The sequence below is a fragment of the Bombina bombina genome, chromosome 9 (assembly GCF_027579735.1).
Source record: "Bombina bombina isolate aBomBom1 chromosome 9, aBomBom1.pri, whole genome shotgun sequence".
NCBI lineage: Eukaryota > Metazoa > Chordata > Amphibia > Anura > Bombinatoridae > Bombina > Bombina bombina.
In genome coordinates, this window is record NC_069507.1 from 60083507 (window position 1) to 60107781 (window position 24275).

General features: G+C 40.9%; 1 protein-coding gene across 3 annotated transcripts in view; it reads right to left on the bottom strand.

Moving 5' to 3' along the window:
- Nucleotides 1-4307: 4307 nt before the first annotated feature.
- KAT6B (lysine acetyltransferase 6B) overlaps nt 4308-24275 on the bottom strand; it is a 290388-nt gene continuing 270420 nt past the window's right edge. For all 3 annotated transcript variants that reach the window (XM_053692145.1, XM_053692144.1, XM_053692146.1), the window contains 2 exons: nt 11988-12219; nt 4308-9689 (listed from right to left, as the gene is read on the bottom strand). In XM_053692145.1, coding sequence (XP_053548120.1) covers nt 7195-9689; nt 11988-12219 — 2727 coding nt within the window. In that variant the 3' untranslated portion in view covers nt 4308-7194. The remainder of the gene's footprint in view (nt 9690-11987; nt 12220-24275) is intronic.

Below are 24275 nucleotides of genomic sequence, written 5' to 3' on the forward strand. Positions count from 1 at the left end.
TTTCAAAAGGCACGAAAATTAGACTGTTTGGCCTTTGATTTGGCCCTGTCCTGAGGAAGGGTATGACCCTTGCCTCCAGTAATGTCAGCAATAATTTCCTTCAAACCAGGCCCGAATAAGGTCTGCCCCTTGAAAGGAATGTTGAGTAATTTAGACTTTGAAGTCACGTCAGCTGACCAGGATTTAAGCCATAGCGCCCTACGCGCCTGGATGGCGAATCCGGAATTCTTAGCCGTTAGTTTAGTCAAATGAACAATGGCATCAGAAACAAATGAGTTAGCTAGCTTAAGCGTTCTAAGCTTGTCAATAATTTAATTCAATGGAGCTGTCTGGATGGCCTCTTCCAGGGCCTCAAACCAGAATGCCGCCGCAGCAGTGACAGGCGCAATGCATGCAAGGGGCTGTAAAATAAAACCTTGTTGAATAAACATTTTCTTAAGGTAACCCTCCAATTTTTTATCCATTGGATCTGAAAAAGCACAACTGTCCTCAACCGGGATAGTGGTACGCTTTGCTAAAGTAGAAACTGCTCCCTCCACCTTAGGGACAGTCTGCCATAAGTCCCTTGTAGTGGCGTCTATTGGAAACATTTTTCAAAATATAGGAGGTGGGGAAAAGGGCACACCGGGTCTATCCCACTCCTTGCTAATAATTTCTGTAAGCCTTTTAGGTACAGGAAAAACGTCAGTACACACCGGCACCGCATAGTATCTATCCAGCCAACACAATTTCTCTGGAATTGCAACTGTGTTACAGTCATTCAGAGCAGCTAATACCTCCCCAAGCAATACACGGAGGTTCTCAAGCTTAAATTTAAAATTAGAAATCTCTGAATCAGGTTTCCCCGAGTCAGAGATGTCACCCACAGACTGAAGCTCTCCGTCCTCATGTTCTGCATACTGTGATGCAGTATCAGACCTGGCTCTAACAGCATTTGCGTGCTCTGTATCTCTCCTAACCCCAGAGCTATCGCGCTTGCCTCTTAATTCAGGCAATCTAGATAATACCTCTGACAGGGTATTATTCATGATTGCAGCCATGTCCTGCAAGGTAATCGCTATGGGCGTCCCTGATGTAATTGGCGCCATATTAGCGTGCGTCCCCTTAGCGGGAGGAGAAGGGTCTGACACGTGGGGAGAGTTAGTCGGCATAACTTCCCCCTCGACAGAACCCTCTGGTGATAATTCTTTTATAGATAAAGACTGATCTTTACTGTTTAAGGTGAAATCAATACATTTAGTACACATTCTCCTATGGGGCTCCACCATGGCTTTCAAACATAATGAACAAGTAGGTTCCTCTGTGTCAGACATGTTTAAACAGACTAGCAATGAGACTAGCAAGCTTGGAAAACACTTTAAAACAAGTTTACAAGCAATATAAAAAACGTTACTGCGCCTTTAAGAAACACAAATTTTCCCAAATTTTGAAATAACAGTGAAAAAATGCAGTTACACTAACGAAACTTTTACAGTGTATGTAATAAGTTAGCAGAGCATTGCACCCACTTGCAAATGGATGATTAACCCCTTAATACCAAAAACTGAATAACAAATGACAAAAACATTTTTTAAACAGTCACAACAACTGCCACAGCTCTACTGTGGCTTTTTACCTCCCTCAATACGACTTTTGAAGCCTTTTGAGCCCTTCAGAGAAGTCCTGGATCATGCAGGAAGAAGCTGGATGTCTGTGTCTGTAATTTTTGCTGTGCAAAAAAACCCCAAAATAGGCCCCTCCCACTCATATTACAACAGTGGGAAGCCTCAGGGAACTGTTTCTAGGCAAAATTCAAGCCAGCCATGTGGAAAAAACTAGGCCCCAATAAGTTTTATCACCAAACATATGTAAAAAACGATTAAACATGCCAGCAAACGTTTTAAAATACACTTTTATAAGAGTATGTATCTCTATTAATAAGCCTGATACCAGTCGCTATCACTGCATTTAAGGCTTTACTTACATTACTTCGGTATCAGCAGCATTTTCTAGCAAATTCCATCCCTAGAAAAATATTTTAACTGCACATACCTTATTACAGGAAAACCTGCACGCTATTCCCCCTCTGAAGTTACCTCACTCCTCAGAATATGTGAGAACAGCAAAGGATCTTAGTTACTTCTGCTAAGATCATAGAAAACGCAGGCAGATTCTTCTTCTAAATACTGCCTGAGATAAACAGTACACTCCGGTACCATTTAAAAATAACAAACTTTTGATTGAAGAAATAAACTAAGTATAAAACACCACAGTCCTCTTACGACCTCCATCTTAGTTGAGAGTTGCAAGAGAATGACTGGATATGGCAGTGAGGGGAGGAGCTATATAGCAGCTCTGCTGTGGGTGATCCTCTTGCAACTTCCTGTTGGGAAGGAGAATATCCCACAAGTAATGGATGATCCGTGGACTGGATACACTTAACAAGAGAAATAAAATCGTTTTGTATACCGAAGAATATACAGGGTTATAATAAACAATTTTGAGTAAACTCTAATAGGTATAGGTATGAACAACACCAATCTGGCATCAAAAAATTAACCCCCTGAAGCACACCAGCTGAAAGTAGGTAAGTAAAAGTTTTTTTAAATGCTTTAAACAAAAATAAAAATATCCAAGAACTGGAGGCCTGCAGGAGCTGCCCATAAAAAAAAAGAAAAAAAAAGAAAGAAAAAGAAATGTAAAAAGTGTCCAAAGGTGCCTAAAAAAGGTTAGTAAAAGGTATTTGGCTTATGTGTATTTGTTTCCAGGCTATGTGAAATAGGTGATACTAATAGCCAGTGGGCTATAAAGGTGCAATGTACTTACTTGTGTGCACCTATGCCCACTGTGCTTACCTCAGATGTTAACAACTGCTTTCAGTACACAGGCACATCTACAGTGAAAGTACGCCTTTCCCTGCATTTCAGCTGGGGAGGGCTGTGGATCACCCAAGAAGCAAAACACTGTAGAACAGGGGACTGACAGATAAATCTGCATTTCACCTGAGAGGCCTATGAGATTTCCACATCAGGGAAACATTTTAACTGCCTTGCTGAAAACTCCAAGTCTACCCCTATGTTCTTTGAAGGTTCTCTGAGGGGCTAGAGGCAGAGAGCCCCTATCAACAATGAGTAGATCAGCAAGTCAAAATTCACCTCACTAGTTCATGGAGGCAAACCAATGGCTTAGGATTCAGGGTAAGTGGGAGGGATTTAGAGCTCTGGTATGTTGGGATGGTGGCTTGTGGACTCTTTCCATCAGAAGAAAGAAAAGTAATTAATTGCAATAAAGGGTTAGTGGGAATATGGCTAAAAGAAAGCTCTGGAATGTAGGGGTGTTTTTTCTTCCACCACGTGGAAAGGAAATGTAATCTCACATAAGATGATCTTCTGTACTCTTACCATTTTATGAAAGGAAAAAAATGAGCTTAATCTGGAGGGTGGCGATGCGGTTGGTAACAAGGTACCCAAAATAGATGCTTAAACCTCTAATTTTGTTCTACATAATCTGTGTACTGCAATGTCTGGAACACATTGTAGTGCACCTTTACCGTCTCTCTAACAAGTGAATATAAGCTTCAATCAATGTAAAATATTAATGCATTTTGCAAACTCATTTAAAAATCTGTTTATACACAGACATTTAGATGTTTGTCAAAATTTGTAATACATGTTCAATTTCTTTGCAAGAAGAAACAAAAATCCAATGTACCCCTTATTTGAAATGTTTGGCTACTGCAATGCTATAATTCAATTGTCATAAAACCTAAATAAGGCAAAACCAAACAACTTATTCTCAAACTAAAGAAAGTTTAAAGAGATATTTCTGCTGTTTTTAAAAGAAAAATGGCTTCCCCATGACAGTTATTTTCATTTAAGTGATTAAAGGAACATAAACCCAATTTTTGTTATTATGATTCAGAGAGAGCATGGCATTTTTAAACAGCTTTCCAAATCACTTCTATTATCTAATTTGTTTAATTCTCTTAGGTAGGCTCAGGAGCTGCTGATTGGTGGCTGCACATATATGCCTCATGTTATTGGCTCCCCTATTTACATTGCAGTTCTTCAACAAAGGATACCAAAAGAATGAAGCAAATTAGATAATTAAGTAAATTGAAGAGTTGTTTAAAACTCTGCTCTATCATGAAAGTTTTTTTTTTTGTTTCATGCCCCTTTAGATGTTTTTTCAGCATTTTTCCAATATTTGGCTTCTTCATCTGGAAATTTAAAGACATCCAGACACTTGTAAACACACATGAAATTCCAGACAACACTTTTGTTGTACACTAGCAATAGATAATATTAACTGTTAAAAAAGCCGAAATGTTTAGCTGAAAATGTTCTTTAATAGAAATATACATTAAGAGATATTGATATTACCTTTTTTTTATTCCAATTAATGTTGAAGACAGATTTAACCTTAATAAATGAAACAAAATTACCCATGAAGCTTGCATATACCAATTGTTTAAATTAAGGCGATTAAATAACATTAAGTCACATTCTTGTGTGGGTTTGAATATAGCATAAAACAAAAACAAAAATAATGATCCTATATGCACAGATATCAAAAATGACTCCTTATAATTTATTTCCAATGTTAAAATGTACAGTTTTGTTTTTTTGTTTTTGTTTTTTTTTTTCCTTTCTTTGTCGCATTAAAGAGACAGATAATTAAGAGTAAAGAATGAACACTGAGTTAGCTTTGGAAATGAACCTGACCCACAAACAAAGAGGAATTAAATATATGCGCATCATTTCCTGTTGCTTTGAAAGATATTCATATTACTGCACTGGTTATACCCTTCCAGCCTTTTTTATTTTATTAAAAAATAACTTCAATATTTTACAAAGATAGAAAATTGTACAGATGGAATTAAAAGTTTTAAGTAATCCCTTGTATTTCAAAGGGCTTATAAAGGCATTTTCATAAAATAGTAAATTTACATCGAATTTATCTGGGTATCTTAGAATATATTAATCTACGATTCCTTGGCAAAACATTCTCTTTAATATAATGCTATTTCCAGAATCTTTTTGTTTTGTATTGTCTGTACATTATTATCTTTTCCATCCCAGAATGAGAGAGAGAGAGAGAGAGAGAGAGAGAGAGAGAGAGAGAGAGAGAGAGAGAGAGAGAGAGAGAGAGAGAGAAAACACCAAAGATTATGAGAAAATATTAAAATATACACAGCACAGAAAAGCTCCTGGCTGCCTAAAAGAATCCTAAAACAAAAAAAAAATGTTTAATCGTTCATACAGTTTCATAATTAACAAAAATATATTTATTTTCCTTTTTTTTTTCTTTAACCTTCAAACAAGGCCGACAAACGTCAGAAAAGAAAATACCAAATGGCTTTACAGTTTAGCACAGGACGTATAACATTACTACGTATAAAAAGCTCACGCACAACAGAGAGAAGCAGCATGCTCAGTAAGGCTTACTTCCAGCAAATAAAAAAGTAAAACAAATTATGAAAGGGGAAAAAAAAGACTTAAATGGGAGATGGAGTAATTGACTGAAAGGGACATGCCACCCACGTTTTTTCTTTTATGATTTAGAAAGAGAATGTAATTTTAAACATCTTTCTAATTTACTTATATTATCTAATTTGTTTTATTCTCTTGATATTCTTTGATGAAAAGCATATCTAGATATGCTCACTAGCTGCTGATTGGTTGCTGCACATAGAAGCATCATGTGATTGGCTCACCATGTGCTTTGCTTTTTCTTCAACTAAGGATATTTAAAAAATGAAGCAAAATAAATAATGGAAGTAAATTGTAATGGTGTTTAAATTTCTATTCTCTATCTGAATCATGAAAGAAAGATTTTGGGTTTAGTGGCCCTTTAAGAATACTGGATTCCCTAAGATTTGGGTAAGAAAAGATCCCTTTTTAAGTAGATTTTTTTTATTTTTTAAAGTGTCCCTTTTTTTTTTTTAACCTTTTCACTTCCAGAAGGGTCTTAGGTATGCTTTCTCTGATAGTGGAAGGGTTAAGGCGATTACTTCTCTAGAGCACTGAAAAAATGGCTGTTAGACTACTGGATGTAATTAAGAGATGGTGCATAAGGCTTTTCAGATGCTTTACAGCATTTGTAATGTCAAGGGAGCTTTCCTTTTATACACATTTTTTGCAGTTACACACACAAAAAAAAAAAAAGAAAAAAAAAAAAAAAAGAAAAAAGAGTGCTGGCTTTGAAATCTCCCCTTTGAACGATACTTAACAAGTGATGGGTGGTGGGGAAGGCAGTTTTAAAATACAGTGAATGGAGCTGAAAAAAGAAAGTTGGTAAAGCTGAATGCCTCCCGGTGGTCCCAGAAAACATGAGACTGTCCCAATTTGGGACATATGCCCAATGGTTTCAGGGAAAGTCCTACATTTGGATGTGTACCAGCAGTGGCTCCCAATGCAATTCAGGGGAGAAGCTTCCTGCTTATTTAAAATATTGATGCTGCTAAGTACTAGAATCTATGCGAATGTCAGGTGACCTGGTAGCCATATTGGATGGAGAAAGAGGGCTGGTACGAATAAAGGCCAGCACTTTTCGCACCCATAATTTGGCTGTAGAGTCATAAATGCACAAGCCATGTTCCTGGCAGCTGCAACATGATGAATAAGCAGGTATACTGGCAACACTACAAATGTTTAAAAATGTTGGGGGGTGGTGATAAGGGGAGGCCCTACCCCTAACCACTCCCCTTCTAGCCACAACTTAAACACATCATGGTACATAACAATGAAAGCTGGTGAAAGTGCAAAAACAAAATAAAACATAAAATAAAGGGAAAATTAAAATAATTTAAAAAAAGGGAAAATATACAAAGGCAAGGTAGACAAATGTATTATGTAGTAGACACACATAGAGAAGAGTATGGCCCTTATTTGCTATGCAAAGAAACTGCCTTCCTGTTTATCTTGAAGATACACTCCCAAAGGGGCTGGAATCTTCCAGAGTAGAGGGAAAATAATTTCAATGTATGTTGGGCCTTACAAAAGCAATAGAGAGGTTTACTTTCACATAATAGCTTTGGGAGGCTGGGAAGCAGAGTGAAGAGAGTGGGAATAGGGGAGGTTGATTTGGGGGAGTGAGTCTGTGTCCATGACAACGGTCAGTCTGAGACAAGTTCCATAGTGCAGATTCCCTTTTGCAGCTGCTAGAGTTGAAGAAAGGAGTGAGGGGAAGGGATGCTGGTATCTGCAAGGCTGCTCACCGCCTCATGTACGACCCGTTAAGTGACTGTTTGGGCATTGCAGTGTTCATGTAGCCATGATGCCCAGGACTCGAGTACATCATGTTGCTGTGCGGGCTGGCCTGCATTGGCTGCTGTGCATAAGGCTGGCTGCCCATCATTCCCATTTGCATTGGATATTGTGGGCTCTGGTTCATGTAGCCATGGTTGCTGTGGTATCCACTATTCATCATGGACTGGGACATCCGGTACCCGCTCATGGCATTAAGAGTATTGACTGGGTTCACATTGTAGGCTGGTGTTGGCATCAAGTTGACACTCATGTTCATCCCTCGCTGCATGGCGAGAGAGCGGGATTGAGCTTGCATGGCCACACTCTGTGGTGGGGGTGCGTGACCATATAGTTGTGATGGATGAGGACCAGCAGTAGCTCCCGGTGGCAGACCAGATACTTTTGTCCTCATGGACATGTGGCTTTTTCCTGCCATCTGTGTCTGCAGCCTTTGGCTGTGGGTGAGCCCCATTTGTCCACTGGGCATGTTACGCTGAAGAAGGGGGGGAGGCAGATTCATGGGGGGTGGTGTAAGGTTTGGAGGTGGGGTCATAGTAGCCTGTGATTGTGGGGGCACAGAATGTGGTGACTGGGATAGCTGCACCATGTTGCTTAGGGAAGAAGAAAGGGAGCCACCATTTGCATAGGATGTGACGGCTGGTGAGTGGCTGTAAGGCAGGGAGTGGTCCATTAATGTGTTAGTCAGCTGCTGAAGTTTTGCCAGGCTAAAAGTGGCAGAAGGCTGTGCGTAGTGACTAGGCCCAAAGTCACTCTGTCCTATTCTGTCATACAGCCCTCCAAGCCCCCCACCCCCAGCTTCAGGAATGTCTTGTAGTGTAAAACCAGCACCAGTCATACCACATGGAGGGAGCTGCTGCTGCTGTTGCTGCTGTCCACTGCTAGGAGGTCTTTCCACAGCACAGGCCTGTGGTGATTTGACATTACATGGAGGCTGGGGAGGGGGTGACCCAATCATGCTGCAGCTGCTGCTCATAGCAGACATCTGTTGTGTCACTGCACAACTGCTCTGTGTCAAGTTGGTGGATGTCATCCCCACAGTGTATGAACAACTGTTTTGGGAGGGCATATTGCCACCTCCCATACCAGAGTCATAACTGTTTGGATTCTCATAATTTTCCGTTGTGCTCTCAATGCTGCCTAAGTCACTGAACCCACTATCCACGACTTGCTGCGAATGGTCAGAAACAGATGGTACATCCATTAAAGGGCTCGTCTCCAGATTCTGTAGCGAAGCGACAGACATACCAGTCTGATCAGGACTAATCTGAGCATAGTTACTCTCCAGCGAGGGGGCACAAGGACTGTTTGTTGATCTTACTGAGTGACTAGGGTGAGAATGGACAGAGGATACAGGGCTGCTGTGATCAGATTGCTGACATTCTTCCATGGTAGCAGTGCGTGGACTCTGAGCATAGGTTTGCAAGCTATGGCATGCCTCTTGAGTCTCCACACAGTCTCTATACTCCTCCTCTTGTTCCTCACTCTCACGAGTCAATGACTGAACAGCTTGCACTGTTTCAGAGTCAATGTCCAATGCCTCTGGTCCATCTCCTGACAGCTGTGGCACTAGGTCTCCTGTGTGACTTTCATGTGAAGCTACGTCTTGCTGCTCTGTTTCAGTCACTCTGTCTGTGTCACTGGGCATTTCATCAGATGGCTCCACCTCCATCACTTCACCACAGCTGCTGTTTGAAATGTCCCCTTGAGATGGGTTATCGCTTGCTATCCCTAGTTCTAAAAAAGCCTCCTGCTCCCCTAGAGCTTCCTGAAATGAACCCTCTGCTGTCTCTTTCCCAGAAGTGTCCAAATGACTCTCATCTTCATCATCTGCATCATGATCTTCATTGTGAGAGTGTTCCTCCTCATCTTCCTCTTCTTCCTCCTCCAAAACAGGGAGCTTGCCAGTTGGTTCCACCACTGAATCATTCAACTTTTCATCCAGCATGTCACGGTTTTCTGGCTCTTTTACATCTTCCTCTTCTTGTTTCTCTTCTATCTGTTTTTCATCTTCTTTTTCCTTTTCATTTTCTTCCTGTGGCACTACTACCCTTTCCTCTTTATGGTCTTCATCTTGTGTCTTAATCACATTGGTGCTGCTTGGGCTTTCCGGCTCTGGGACAAAGGTTTCTGGTTCCTCTTGAGATTCCAACTGAGATTCATTTTCTTTATCACAATTTTCCACTGAATCTTGTTCAGCAGGATACTCTATCTTTTCTTCAGCTGTTTCCTTCAACTCCTCAGATTGAGCCTGATAGTCTGGTTCCATTGGAGTCTCTGGAGGGGTGTACAAATTGAGTTTAAAGCCAGGCTTTCTCTCCATGCTGCGTCTTCTTTTGGAAGGACCTCTCTTAACTCCTTTCGGCCACCCCTGCTTTTTAATTGTCCGAACTGGTCCACCTTTCTCTGTCATGCTCTCAGCTGTGGTTCCTCTCAAATAATCTGCATAAAACACAAATGGTAATTAAGATCTACTTTGACCTTTGTTTTAAATACACTTTTATTAATTCACTAGAATAGTATTTAAATTAATAGCCCAACACATACTGTAGTTAAAGTACAGAGAGATAGGGATTAGCAAACCAAAATTAACAAAGATATCCCACTTTAAAAGTTTATATTCCGAGGTTAGTAGGTTTCTCAGCAAAATCAACTTGGATTTACTGAAAGAAGTAGGAGGATGAAATAGTTCTTTTCCCCTCTCTAACATGCAAAATGTTAAATACATAGCAAGAATACAATTATCTTTTTCACTCTGTCTAATTGGTATTTTTTAACACCAAGAGTGCCAAGTATGTTAATTTAAATTAACAAGCTGCGCTAAAAATCTGCCCCCCCCCCTGCAACTTGGGACAGGTGATCAAATTGTATGAAGGGATTGGACAACACAGCAATGCTCCATCTTTTTTTTTTTTTTTTTTTTTTAATACAAAGGTGGGAAACCTGGGTAGACCTTGGTGAAGTGCCCTTAAGTGGTGGAGGAGGGCACAACATAACAGGTTCCTGTGATCCCCCAAACCCCACTGGACACCAGTGACCCCCCCCCCCTGTAACTCTCAGGAGATGGGGTATACACTCTTGATTGGAAATTACATGAAATAAAGGAGGGAACTTTGTAAAAGTTCTTATATGTCACCTTTAAAAAATACACATTCACTTGCAGGTAACTCTTCATACCCTTAACACATACCTCTAGTATCTCTACTCTTCCACAGCTATGTACACACTGACATGCACTGTCTCACCCATGTGCACAGCACACATAAACTCTCTCCACCTTATAAACTCCCTCCCCCCCTCCCCCAAAGGCGCTATCTCACTTTACGCACACTTTTCACGCAGTTTCATTTTACTTTTAGAAGATATATATATATATTTATAGGGCATTATATAGGGTCTGTGGGATAGTTTACCTCTGGTGAATAAAGGACAGTTTGTTGTTTTTCAGTTCTGCAGCCAAAACTCCATGCTTGCGCAGACCTATGTCATGTTGCAAATTTCTGTGCTGTGTTAGCCGTAGAGTTAAGAAAACCTATACATTTTTGGTATCTATGCACTCAGGAAACCTGGAACATTCATATTTATGCTTTATTTTATTTCTGTCAATAATCTGGGACAAGGAGCTAATTTTCTCAAAATTATATCAAGAGTGTGGATTACTTCCATGGATGAACCCTCTTGTGGCATTTTACATTCCTTAAAGGGACAGTCTAGCCAAAATTAAAAACTTTCATTATTCAGATAGGACTTGTCATTTTTTTTATTTTTTATTTTTATTTATATTTCAACAGTGTATACAATTTAAAATAAGCACAATAAATTTTTTCAATTCACCTCGCAGGGTAAAGAAAGAAAAACTCTTTACAGTCATGACAGGTTGATTTATTTTTAAACTAAGGACTTGTCATTTTAATCAACTTTTCAATTTACTTTTATCATCAAATTTGCCTAGGTTTAGTTTCAACTAAGAATACCAAGAGAAAAAAGCAGACTCATATGCTAATTTCTAAGCCTTTGAGGGCTGCCTCTTATCACAGGCTTTTTAAATTCCTTTTCAACACAAAGAGACAGAAAGTACACGTGGGCCATATAGATAACACTGTGTTCAGGCACAGGGGGTTATTTAAGATCTAGCACAATACAATGCTAAATTTAAGACAATAGATAATAAACAGTCACAGTCATGTGATCAGGGGGCTGGAAGAAGGTTCCTAGATACAAGGTAATCACAGAGGTAAGAAGTATATTAATATAACTGTGTTGGTTGTGCAAAACTGGGGAATGGGTAATAAAGGGATTATCTATCTTTTAAAACAATATCAATTCTATTGTAGACTGTCCCTTTAAGGTGTTTAGGAAATATATACTTTTATGGGGTTACAATTGGGTAAAGTAGTTAAGGCGTGATAGCTAAAATAACGTTTTTCTTTTATTTAGATGACATGTTGCCTATTTGCAGGCTTTACAACCTATGGAATTAAGACAACAAATGCATGTTTGGTATCTGACAGATCAGGAGATATGGGGCATATTAAATTAACATTTTTTCCCTCCATCCTTACCACTATGTTCTCAATCATATACCAAGAATAAGTCCAGAATGAACATACAAGAATGTTTCTGCGAAACCAAGAATGCCTATTTTATTATTGCTGATACCGTCTATGTAAGACAACAAATGTTGGATTTTAAACCCTGACAACTTAAAATGAAAAGCCATATAGTTCCTGTTGTACTTACTTGCACAGGTCTCTTCTTCCATCCCAATCTGAGTCTGCGCACTTTCTCTGCTGTGTCTTTTGGTGCCTGGGATGGGTTCCTGCTCCTTGAGCTGAGGAACTGGGCTGTCTCTGTCAGAGCCCTCGAACGGCTCATTTAAAACCTCAGTTGTTTCAGAGATTGTTTCTGTTGTGACGCTGCTGTTGATTCTCCTGCGCTTGCGCCCTCGCTTCCGCCTCAGATTAAACGCTCTCTGTACAAAACAACATTAATAATTATGAAGACTCATTGGGAGTGGCTGATTTACATAAAAACTGTATTTATTTATTTTTTACAATGTCTTATGTGCTATGTCTAAGGCCTGTACCTTCTGTGTTATGGAGGAGCCCTTAAAGGAGCACTAAATACAGTAGAAATGAATCATTTACGACTACACAATAAAAAAGGCAATGCAATAGTTATTACTTTGATTTGAAATGAGCAGTAGAATATTTTCTGGCAAATTTAAAAGCTAATCCAATTTTCCCTCTCTATACCATGTGACAGCCAGCAGCCAATCACAAATTACATATACGCATATACAGTGCACTTTTGCACATGCTCAGTAGGAGCCTCAGAAAGTGTGTATATAAAAAGATTGTTCATATTTTGATAATGGAAGTATTTGAAAAGTTGTTTTTGACTTGTGGCTAGCTCAGCGATCAAGACGCACACATATTAGTGATGTTCTTCTTGAAAATACATGCCTCAGCATTTAATCCCATCTTAAACACATATTGATTACTAATAATTTAAGGCTGCACGTGCTTGATCATGCGCATTTTATAAAAACTTCAAAAGGGAACTAAAATCTAGCTCCCAGTAGTGCCCTGCTGTACCTGAACCTACCTAATAGGGCTGGGCAATATGGGTAAAAAAAAAAAAATCACAATTTTTTGTGTGATTTAATCGCGATTTTCTTATGACTATAACACCTTAATTTTTCAATAAAAAATGTATTTAAAGTGAAGGTAAACTTTGATGAATGAAAAACAGGGCACTTTCATTCATCAAAGTTTACAAAGCAGCCGTTTTGATTAAAAATGTACCTTTTATTCTTTTCACAGCCAGAGCAGCTTCCCCCTCCTGGAAATCCTCTCTTCACACGTCAGCAATGACTAATCCGGCTTCCTCCAATCACAGCATGGCCTCAGGCAATGACTACCCTGGGGGGAAAGCCGTGATTGGATGAAGCCGGATTAGTCATTGCTGACGTGTGAAGAGAAGATTTCCAGGAGGGGGAAGCTGCTCTGGCTGTGAAAAGAAAAAAAGGTACATTTTTACTCAAAAACATAATTTATGTAAGAACTTACCTGATAAATTCATTTCTTTCATATTAGCAAGAGTCCATGAGCTAGTGACGTATGGGATATACATTTCTACCAGGAGGGGCAAAGTTTCCCAAACCTTAAAATGCCTATAAATACACCCCTCACCACACCCACAATTCAGTTTAACGAATAGCCAAGAAGTGGGGTGATAAGAAAGGAGCGAAAGCATAAAAAAATAAGGAATTGGAATAATTGTGCTTTATACAAAAAAATCATAACCACCACAAAAAGGGTGGGCCTCATGGACTCTTGCTAATATGAAAGAAATGAATTTATCAGGCAAGTTCTTACATAAATTATGTTTTCTTTCATGTAATTAGCAAGAGTCCATGAGCTAGTGACATATGGGATAGCAGATACCCAAGATGTGGAACTTCCACGCAAGAGTCACTAGAGAGGGAGGAATAAAATAAAGACAGCCAATTCCGCTGAAAAAAATTAATCCACTACCCAAATCAAAGAGTTTCAATTTTTATAATGAAAAAAACTGAAATATAAGCAGAAGAATCAAACTGAAACAGCTGCCTGAAGTACTATTCTACCAAAAACTGCTTCTGAAGAAGAGAAAACATAAAAATGGTAGAATTTAGTAGAAGTATGCAAAGAAGACCAAGTCATTTCTTTGCAAATCTGATCAACAGAAGCTTCATTCTTAAAAGTCCAGGAAGTAGAAACTGACCTAGTAGAATGAGCCGTAATCCTCAGAGGCGGGGATTAACCCGACTCCAAATAAGCATGATGAATCAAAAGCTTTAACCAAGATGCCAAAGAAAAGGCAGAAGCCTTCTGACCTTTCCTAAAAACAGAAAAGATAACAAATAGACTAGAAGTCTGTCCGAAAACTGAGTAGCTTCAACATAATATTTCAAAACTCTTACCACATCCAAAGAATGTAAGAATCTTACCAAAGAATTCTTAGGATTAGGACACAAGGAAGGGACAATAATTCCTCCACTAATGTTGTTAGAATTCACAACTTTAGGTAAAAATTGAAATGAGGACAGCAAAAACCACCTTATCCTGATGAAAAATCAGAAAAAGGAGATTCACAAGAAAGAACAGATAATTAAAAAAACTGTTCTAGCTGAAGAGATGTCTAAAAAGATCAATACTTTCCATGAAAGTAATTAATTTCCAAAGAAAGCATATGCTCAAATAGAAGAGTCTGAAAAGCCTTCAGAACCAAAATAAGACTCCAAGGAGGAGAAATTGGCTTAAATGACAGGCTTGATACGAACCAAAGCCTGAACAAAACAATGAATATCAGAAAGATTTAGCAATTCTTACTGTGAAACAGCACAGAAAAGCAGAGATGTGTCCATTCAAGGAACATGCAGACAAAACCTTATGAAGAAACTATAAAATCCTAGGAATTCTAAAAGAATGCCAAGAGAATTCATAAGAAGAGCATCATGAGATGTAAATCTTCCAAACTCGATAATAAATCCTACTAGACACAGATTTACGAGCCTGCAACATAGTATTAAACACTGAGTCAGAGAAACTTCTATGACTAAGTACCAAGCGTTAAATTTTCATACCATCAAATTAATAGTTTGAATTCCTGATGAAAAAAACGAATGTTAAGATATAAGGTCTGGCCTTAAATGGAAGTAACCAAGATTGGCAACTGGACATCCGAACAAGAACCATATACCAAAAACTGTGTGGCCATGCTGGAGCCACCAGCCACACCAAAGATTGGTCTCTGATGATTTAGAAAATCACTCTAAAAAGAAGAACCAGAGATGAAAAAATATAGGCAGATTGATAATTCCAAGGAAGTGTTAATGTATACACTACTTCCGCCTGAAGATCCCAGAACCTGAATAGGCCCCTGGAAAGTTCCTTGTCTAGATGAGATGCCATCAGATCTATTTCTAGAAGCCCTCACATCTGAAAAATTGAAAAACATATCTGGGTAAAGAGACCATTCTCCAGGATGTAAAGCTTGATTAACAGAGATAATCCGCTTCCCAATTGTCTATACCTGGGAAAAAGACCACAGAAATTAGATAGGAGCTGGATTTAGTCCAAGCAAATATACGAGATACTTCTGTCACAGCCTAAAGACTGATAGTACTACCCTGAAGATTGACATACGCCACAGTCGTGACATTGTCTGTCTGAAAAAAAACGTCTCTTCTTCAAAAAGAAACCAAACTGAAGAACTCTGAGAATGCACAGAGTTCCAAAATATCAAATGGTAATCTCGCCTCCTGAGATTTCCAAACCCCTTGTGCTGACAGAGATCCTCAGACAGCCTCCCAACCTAAAAGACTCGCATCTGTAAAGATCATGGTCCAGGTTGAAAGAACCGAAGAGATGGTGATCTTAACCACCGAATCTAAGATAGTTAAACATTAGGATTCAAAGATATAAAAAGTGATATCCTAGAATCCCTGCACCATTAATCAGCATAAAAAAATGGAAAGGTTTCCTATGAAATGAGCAAAGGGAATCGAATCCAAATGCTGCAGCCATGAAACCTAAAACTTACATGCATATATAGCAACTTGAAGGAAATAATAGAGACTGAAGGTTCCGACAAACGGAACCCAAAAAACTTGTCACTTGTCTGTTAGACACAAAAACATTGACACAATCTATCTGGAAACCTAAAAAAGGTGACCCTTGTGTGAGAAATCAAGGAGCTTTTGATAAAAAGATCCTCTAACCATGTCTTGAAGAAACAACAAAGTTGAATCGTATGAGATTCCACAGAACGAAAAAAGACTGAGCCAGTACCACGATACCGTCCAAAAAAAGGAATACTGAGAACCTTGAAAAGATTCTTAGAGCTGTCGCTAGACCAGAAGGAATAGAACCAAACAAATTTCAAAAAAGTCTAACCTGCCCCTTACCAGCCACGCTGGAATAAGAATCGCACCTACATGCAAATTTAGGGAGCTGACTTTAAACTTTTAAAAGGCTTAATTAAATGAAGAACAAAAAACTTCCAATTATAAACATGTTACTTGGGGAAGAATACAGGATTCCGTTCCTTAGTAAGAACAGAAAACTAATATAAGCTTAAAGTTTTAGTCTTAGAACTCAATCTTGAAGCCCAGAGTAACAGATAAATAATTGAATCCAATTATGAACCAAATAATTGAATATCTTGGAAAAAAAGAAATATGGATTTTAGAAATCAAATTAGCATTCCAAGATTGAAATCACAAAGTTCTTCTAGCTAAAATAGCTAAAGACATAGATTAAACCTCATTTGCTAAATCCTATATTATAAAAGACAAGAGTTTGTCTGAAGCCGTCATGCGCAGTTCAGACAAACTCTTGCCGCTGATCGCACGCGCACCCTTGGCCAGCTGTTGATCGCACGCGCAACCCACTTAGCATGTTTGTTAGCACTTTGACCCCCCTTGCTGCGCACGCACACTCACAAAACTGATTTGAGCCAACGCGCACGCGAACCCTAGCCGCCTATCACACCCTCGCACTAGCCGTTGACAACCCACTTAGCCTACTAGCCTATCACACAATGCGCACGCGAACCCACGCGCACGCAACTAGCCTAGCCGCCTATCACACCCTCGCACTAGCCGTTGACAACCCACTTAGCAAATAGCCGTTGAAAGCAGCTGATCAGAGACAGGGGAGAGGGAGAGAGGGAGAGAGGGAGACAGGGGAGAGGGAGACAGGGGAGAGCGAGACAGGGGAGAGGGAGACAGGGGAGAGGGAGACAGGGGAGAGGGAGACAGGGGAGAGGGAGACAGGGAGAGAGGGAGAGAGGGAGAGAGGGAGACAGGGGAGAGGGTGAGAGGGGGAGAGGGAGACAGGGGAGAGGGTGACAGGGGAGAGGGTGAGAGGGGGAGAGGGAGACAGGGGAGAGGGAGACAGGGGAGAGGGAGAGAGAGACAGGGGAAGAGAGACAGGGGAGAGGGAGAGAGAGACAGGGGAAGAGAGACAGGGGAGAGGGAGAGAGAGACAGGGGAGAGGGAGACAGGGGAGAGGGAGACAGGCAGGTGAGAGGGAGACAGGGGAGAGGGAGACAGGGGAGAGGGAGACAGGGGAGAGGGAGACAGGGGAGAGGGAGACAGGGGAGAGGGAGACAGGGGAGAGGGAGAGAGGGGAGAGGGAGAGAGGGGGAGAGGGGAGAGGGAGAGAGGGGAGAGGGAGACAGGGGAGAGGGAGACAGGGGAGAGGGAGACAGGGGAGAGGGAGACAGGGGAGAGGGAGACAGGGGAGAGGGAGACAGGGGAGAGGGAGACAGGGGAGAGGGAGACAGGGGAGAGGGAGACAGGGGAGAGGGAGACAGGGGGACAAGGGAGAGGGAGAGAGAGACAGGGGAGAGGGAGAGAGAGACAGGGGAGAGGGAGACAGGGGAGAGGGAGACAGGGGAGAGGGAGACAGGGGAGAGGGAGACAGGGGAGAGGGAGAGAGAGACAGGGGAGAGGGAGACAGGGGAGAGGGTGAGAGGGACAGGGGAGAGGGAGACAGGGGAGAGGGTGAGAGAGACAGGGGAGAGGGAGACAGGGGAGAGGGTGAGAGAGACAGGGGGGGAGAGAGAGAGAGAGACAGGGGGGGGAGAGAGAGAGACAGGGGGGGAGAGAGAGAGAGAGGGGAGAGAGAGAGACAGACAGGGGAGAGAGAGAGAGACAGGGGGGAGGAGAGAGAGGCAGGGGAGTGAGAGAGAGACAGGGGAGTGAGAGTGAGACAGGGGAGTGAGAGTGAGAGAGACAGGGGGGATAGAGTGAGAGAGACAGGGGGGAGAGAGTGAGAGAGACAGGGGGGAGAGAGTGAGAGAGACAGGGGGGAGAAAGAGGGGAGAGAGAGAGATAGGGCACAGAGAGAGAATATAAAAATAAAAATAAACCACACGGCCCGTGTGAACGGGCTTTAGGACTAGTATTTTAATAAAATGACAACACAAATGAAATTATTAGCATGGTAATCAAGTTAAAGGATCAGACAACACACTGGACTTGCATAATCAACAAATGCAAGATAACAAGACAATGCAATAGCACTTAATCTGAACTTCAAAAAAGTAGAAGATTTGTCCTTTTAACAATGCTAAAACAAATCATAATCCGATACTTGATCTTAAAGTATCCAACCAGAAAGATGCAGCAATTGCAACATCAGCCAAATAAATTACAGGTCTAAGAAAAGTACCTGAAAATAATTTTCCTTAAATAAGATACGACCATCTGAAGGAAAGCAGCTGATCAGAGACAGGGGAGAGGGAGAGAGGGAGAGAGGGAGACAGGGGAGAGGGAGACAGGGGAGAGGGAGACAGGGGAGAGGGAGACAGGGGAGAGGGAGAGAGGGAGAGAGGGAGAGAGGGAGAGAGGGAGAGAGGGAGACAGGGCAGAGGGAGACAGGGGAGAGGGAGACAGGGGAGAGGGAGACAGGGGAGAGGGTGAGAGGGGAGAGGGTGAGAGGGGAGAGGGAGACAGGGGAGAGGGAGACAGGGGAGAGGGAGACAGGGGAGAGGGAGACAGGGGAGAGGGAGACAGGGGAGAGGGAGACAGGGGAGAGGGAGACAGGGGAGAGGGAGACAGGGGAGAGGGAGAGAGGGGAGAGGGAGAGAGGGGAGAGGGGGAGAGGGGGAGAGGGAGAGAGGGAGAGGGAGACAGGGGAGAGGGAGACAGGGGAGAGGGAGACAGGGGAGAGGGAGACAGGGGAGAGGGAGACAGGGGAGAGGGAGACAGGGGAGAGGGAGACAGGGGAGAGGGAGACAGGGGAGAGGGAGACAGGGGAGAGGGAGACAGGGGGACAAGGGAGAGGGAGAGAGAGACGGGGAGAGGGAGAGAGAGACAGGGGAGAGGGAGACAGGGGAGAGGGTGAGAGAGACAGGGGAGAGGGAGACAGGGGAGAGGGAGAGAGAGACAGGGGAGAGGGAGACAGGGGAGAGGGTGAGAGGGACAGGGGAGAGGGAGACAGGGGAGAGGGAGACAGGGGAGAGGGTGAGAGAGACAGGGGGGGAGAGAGAGAGAGACAGGGGGGGAGAGAGAGAGACAGGGGGGGAGAGAGAGAGAGAGAGAGAGAGACAGACAGGGGAGAGAGAGAGAGACAGGGGGGAGGAGAGAGAGGCAGGGGAGTGAGAGAGAGACAGGGGAGTGAGAGTGAGACAGGGGAGTGAGAGTGAGAGAGACAGGGGGGATAGAGTGAGAGAGACAGGGGGGAGAGAGTGAGAGAGACAGGGGGGAGAAAGAGGGGAGAGAGAGAGATAGGGCACAGAGAGAGAATATAAAAATAAAAATAAACCACACGGCCCGTGTGAACGGGCTTTAGGACTAGTATTTTAATAAAATGACAACACAAATGAAATTATTAGCATGGTAATCAAGTTAAAGGATCAGACAACACACTGGACTTGCATAATCAACAAATGCAAGATAACAAGACAATGCAATAGCACTTAATCTGAACTTCAAAAAAGTAGAAGATTTGTCCTTTTAACAATGCTAAAACAAATCATAATCCGATACTTGATCTTAAAGTATCCAACCAGAAAGATGCAGCAATTGCAACATCAGCCAAATAAATTACAGGTCTAAGAAAAGTACCTGAGAATAATAGTATTTTTAGCAGGAGTAGAGATAGCCCCATTAACTTGGGGAATCTTTCCTCAAAACTGAAAACTAACTGCCGGCAAAGAATACAAGGACTAAAAGAAAATTCTCAGCCTTTTCCATTCCCTAGTATCAGGAACTGGAAAAAAACCTCTGAAGAAACCACAGAAGATAAATAAGCAGAATTTAAATGTTAGCTAGTCTTTAAAATCAAAAGAACTAGATAAATCAATATCCAAGATAATCAACACCTTTTGAACAAAGAACAAATGTACTCTATTAAAGAATAAAAAAGTAGATTTGTTAGTGTCAATATCTGATGAAGAAAAATTCTGAATGAGAAAAAAAGCACCATCAGAGAAGGATAATTCATTTTGTTGTTGGTCATTTGAAACTTCATCAACTAAAAGAAGTTTGAAAAAGACCTAGAAATTTTATTAGAAGGCGGGACGTCAGACAAAGCCTTTAAAATAGAATCAGAAAAATATTCTTATAAATTTCTAAGTATATCTTGTACATAAGATATAAAAAGAATAGCAATATATAAAGCATAAATACTAATGGATTCTGCATGTAAAAGTTTATCATGATAACTTATTACAAACCATAGCTAAAGATAAACATTCATAACATTAAAATAAATGAACTTAGCTTTGGTAGGACTGATATCAGTCAACAGGAATCCCTCAGCATCTCTTGAAACAGGAACAGTGTTTTGAATATCTTGCAATATGTAATAGAAAAAAACAACATATAAAGCAAAATTATCAAATTCCTTAAATGACAGTTTCAGGAATGGGAAAAAATGCAAAATAAACAAGCCTCTAGCAACCAGAAGCAACAAAAAAGTGAGACTTAAATAATGTGAGAAAAAAGTGGAACAGGTATGACGCCCACATTTCTGGTGCCAAGTATGACGCCCACATTATTGACGCTAAGTACAACGCCCATATTTTTTGGCGCCAAGTATGACGCCACATCCTCTGACGTCGAAACCGACGCCCACATTTTTTGGCGCAAAAAAAGTCTGAATACACATGCGTCAAAAAAATGACGCAACTACAAACAACTTCCGGCGTCAACTACGACGCCGGAAATGACAAAATTTTGCGCCAAAAAAGTTTGCGCCAAGAATGACGCAATAAAATGAAGCATTTTCTGCCCCCGCGAGCCTAACAGCCCGCAGGGAAAAATAGTCAATTGAAAATTTTCAAGGTAAGAAAAAAAATATTCATATGCATTATCCCAAATAATGAAACTGACAGTCTGAATGAAGGAATACTGATTATCCTGAATCATGGCAAATATAAGTTTAAAGACATATATTTAGAACTTTACATATAAAGTACCCAACCATAGCTTAGAGTGTCACAAAAAATAAGACTTACTTACCCCAGGACACTCATCTACATATAGTAGATAGCCAAACCAGTACTGAAACGAGAATCAGTAGAGGTAATGGTATATAAGAGTATATCGTCGATCTGAAAAGGGAGGTAGGAGAAGAAATCTCTACGACCGATAACAGAGAACCTATTAAATAGATCCCCTAGAGGAAGACCATTGTATTCAAATAGGCAATACTCTCTTCACTTCCCTCTGACATTCACTGCACTCAGAGGAAAACCGGGCTTCAGCCTGATGCGAAGCGCATATCAAAGTAGAATCTAGCACAAACTTACTTCACCACCTCCATGGGAGGCAAAGTTTGTAAAACTGAATTGTGGGTGTAGTGAGGGGTGTATTTATAGGCATTTTAAGGTTTGGGAAACTTTGCCCTTCCTGGTAGGAATGTATATCCCATACGTCACTAGTTCATGGACTCTTGCTAATTACATGAAAGAAACGGCTGCTTTGTAAACTTTGATGAATGAAAGTGCCCCTGTTTTTAATAGTATTTTAAAAAACGGGCTTTCATTCATCGAAGTTTATCTTCACTTTAAGACTACAGAATCTTAATGTACACGTTTCTCAATGTCCAATACACTCTGAGAGAATAAAAATATAAACCACATATGTGTGTGTGTGTGTATGTATATATATATATATTCTCATAACCTACAGTATTATTTTATTACACTGTGAGTATGCATTTAACTTGCAGCACTAATGTTCTATTAAAAAATAAGCAAGCTTCATAAAATACAGTAATATTCTTAGTTCCAGAGTGAGCAATCTCAGTGCCTGTAGAAATATTGCAAGTAATCATGCTCCATAGCACGCAATACTCTGCAGTAATGTCTCTATAGCAAACAATAATAGTGTAAAGTAAGCCAGCTGAGCTCTCTAGTTTTCAGTATGATTCTAAGCTCTTTATCTTGCAATGGTGACCTATGCCAAGTGAGTCCCACTACACAACCACAGTCACTCACCGGCCCCCCCAGGCAGCGTTTTCTTGTCCGGTGCAGCAGCAAGCACAGCGGCTCCCTCCCGCCATGAATAGAAAGCTGGTCAGCAGGATGCACGGTCTGCACGCCCAAATACTTTGAATGGAGTATTTGGGGTGGCCAGCTTTCTATTCATGGTGGGAGGGAGCCGCTGTGCTTGCTGCTGCACCGGACAAGAAAACGCTGCTAGTCCATTCAGCACTGCATGGCCTAATAACCCCTCCAGCTAGATCCGACATGGCTGCACCCCGGCCCCCCCTCAGCCTGAGCTCAGTCAGTCACCATGTTCTAGTACAGCACTGGTAAGTCACTGCCACCCCCCCTTACCTGCATGTGGCCGCCGCGGACCCCTCTTGTACGTCATAGGTGACATCACAGTGGGCGGGGTTATAAATCGCAATACTCAAGGTTTTAAAACCTGTGGCGATTAATCGCGGTTTAGAAACCGCATCCGCGATTAATCATGCAGCCCTACTACCTAGGTATGCTTTTCATCAAAGGATACCAAAAGAACAAAGTAGAATTGATAGCAGAAGTTATAAGTCTCTATCTGAACAATGAAAAAAAAAATTTATTTCATCAAAGGGTTATAAAACTTTTCCGAAATACATTTAACTAATCAGTTGCATATGAAAGGTTATCTTAAAGTAATTAAAACAATACCTTTGTATGCAAAACAAAGCTTCTTTCTTATGATAGATAACATTTTTATTTATCACTTTTATATCACCAAAGACAGCCCTTCAAATAAGGGTGTGGCTTTAGAAAAGCATGTGGCCAGGACTATAAAATTAACATTTTCATTATGCTGGTGCGCAATACCAATCGCATGCGCACTAGCGTTACTGATGCCATCTGAAGCCAACATTATAATGCTTTTTCACATGCTCTATGATTTGTCATTAGCGCATTACTACGCTAATTATCAGCATGACAATGGCGTTGGCGATTACATCACATACTTAATGCACATGCACAATTGCAAATGGTAGTCCACCATGATAGGACTCGTATACTGAGTACTACTGTGAGTTTGGAAAGGGACTGCACTTTATTATAACATTGCTGCAAATTGAGAGACAACTTCTAATTGAAGCTCTTTTATTCATTTAAACTTTGTATTAGTGATTTTGTTTCCGGTTTCAGGTCACTTTAAGGTTAAAGGGACATGAAACCCAACAATTTTCTTTCATGATTCTTATAGACTACATAATATTAAACAACTTTCCAATTTACTTTGATTATCAAATTTGCTTCATTCTCTTGATATCTTTGGTTGAAGGAACAGCAATGCTTAACAGGGGGGTCAATGCATGAGTCAATGACCTTAAGCATACAGGCACAGCCACCAATCAGCAGCTAATTTTCTGTAGTGCATTGCTGCTTCTGAGCCTCCTTGGTATGATTGTCAACAAAGGATACCAAGAGAATGAAACAAATTAGATAAAAGAAGTAAATTGGAAACTTGTTTAAAATGTCATGCTCTGTCTGAATCACAAAAGAAAAAATTTTGAGTTTCATGTCCCTTTAACCCTACTTAGGGCAAAATTGGTCATCATACACACAAGTAGTGAACTGGTCAGACTATGATGCTGCAGTGTATGACAAAATTTAAAGGGACACTAAACCCAAATTTTTTAATCTCGTGTTTCAGATAGAGAATACCATTTTAAACAACATTACAATGTACTTATATTATCCAATTTGCTTCAATCTTTAGATATAGTTTGTTGAAGAAATAGCAACGCACATGAATGAGCAAAAAACATGAGGCATTGATGTGCAGCCACCAATCAGCAGCTACTGAGCCTATTAGATATGCTTTTCAACAAAGGATATCAAGAGAATGGTACAAATGAGATAATAGAAGTAAATTGTAATGTTGTCTAAAAATGTATTCGCTACCTGAATCATGAGAGAAATATTTTGGGTTTAATTTACCTTTAAATTTGTGGCTCCTGCTCCGCATAGCCTTAAAAGCTGTGAATGTAGCTTCTTTAATGGGCAAACGTG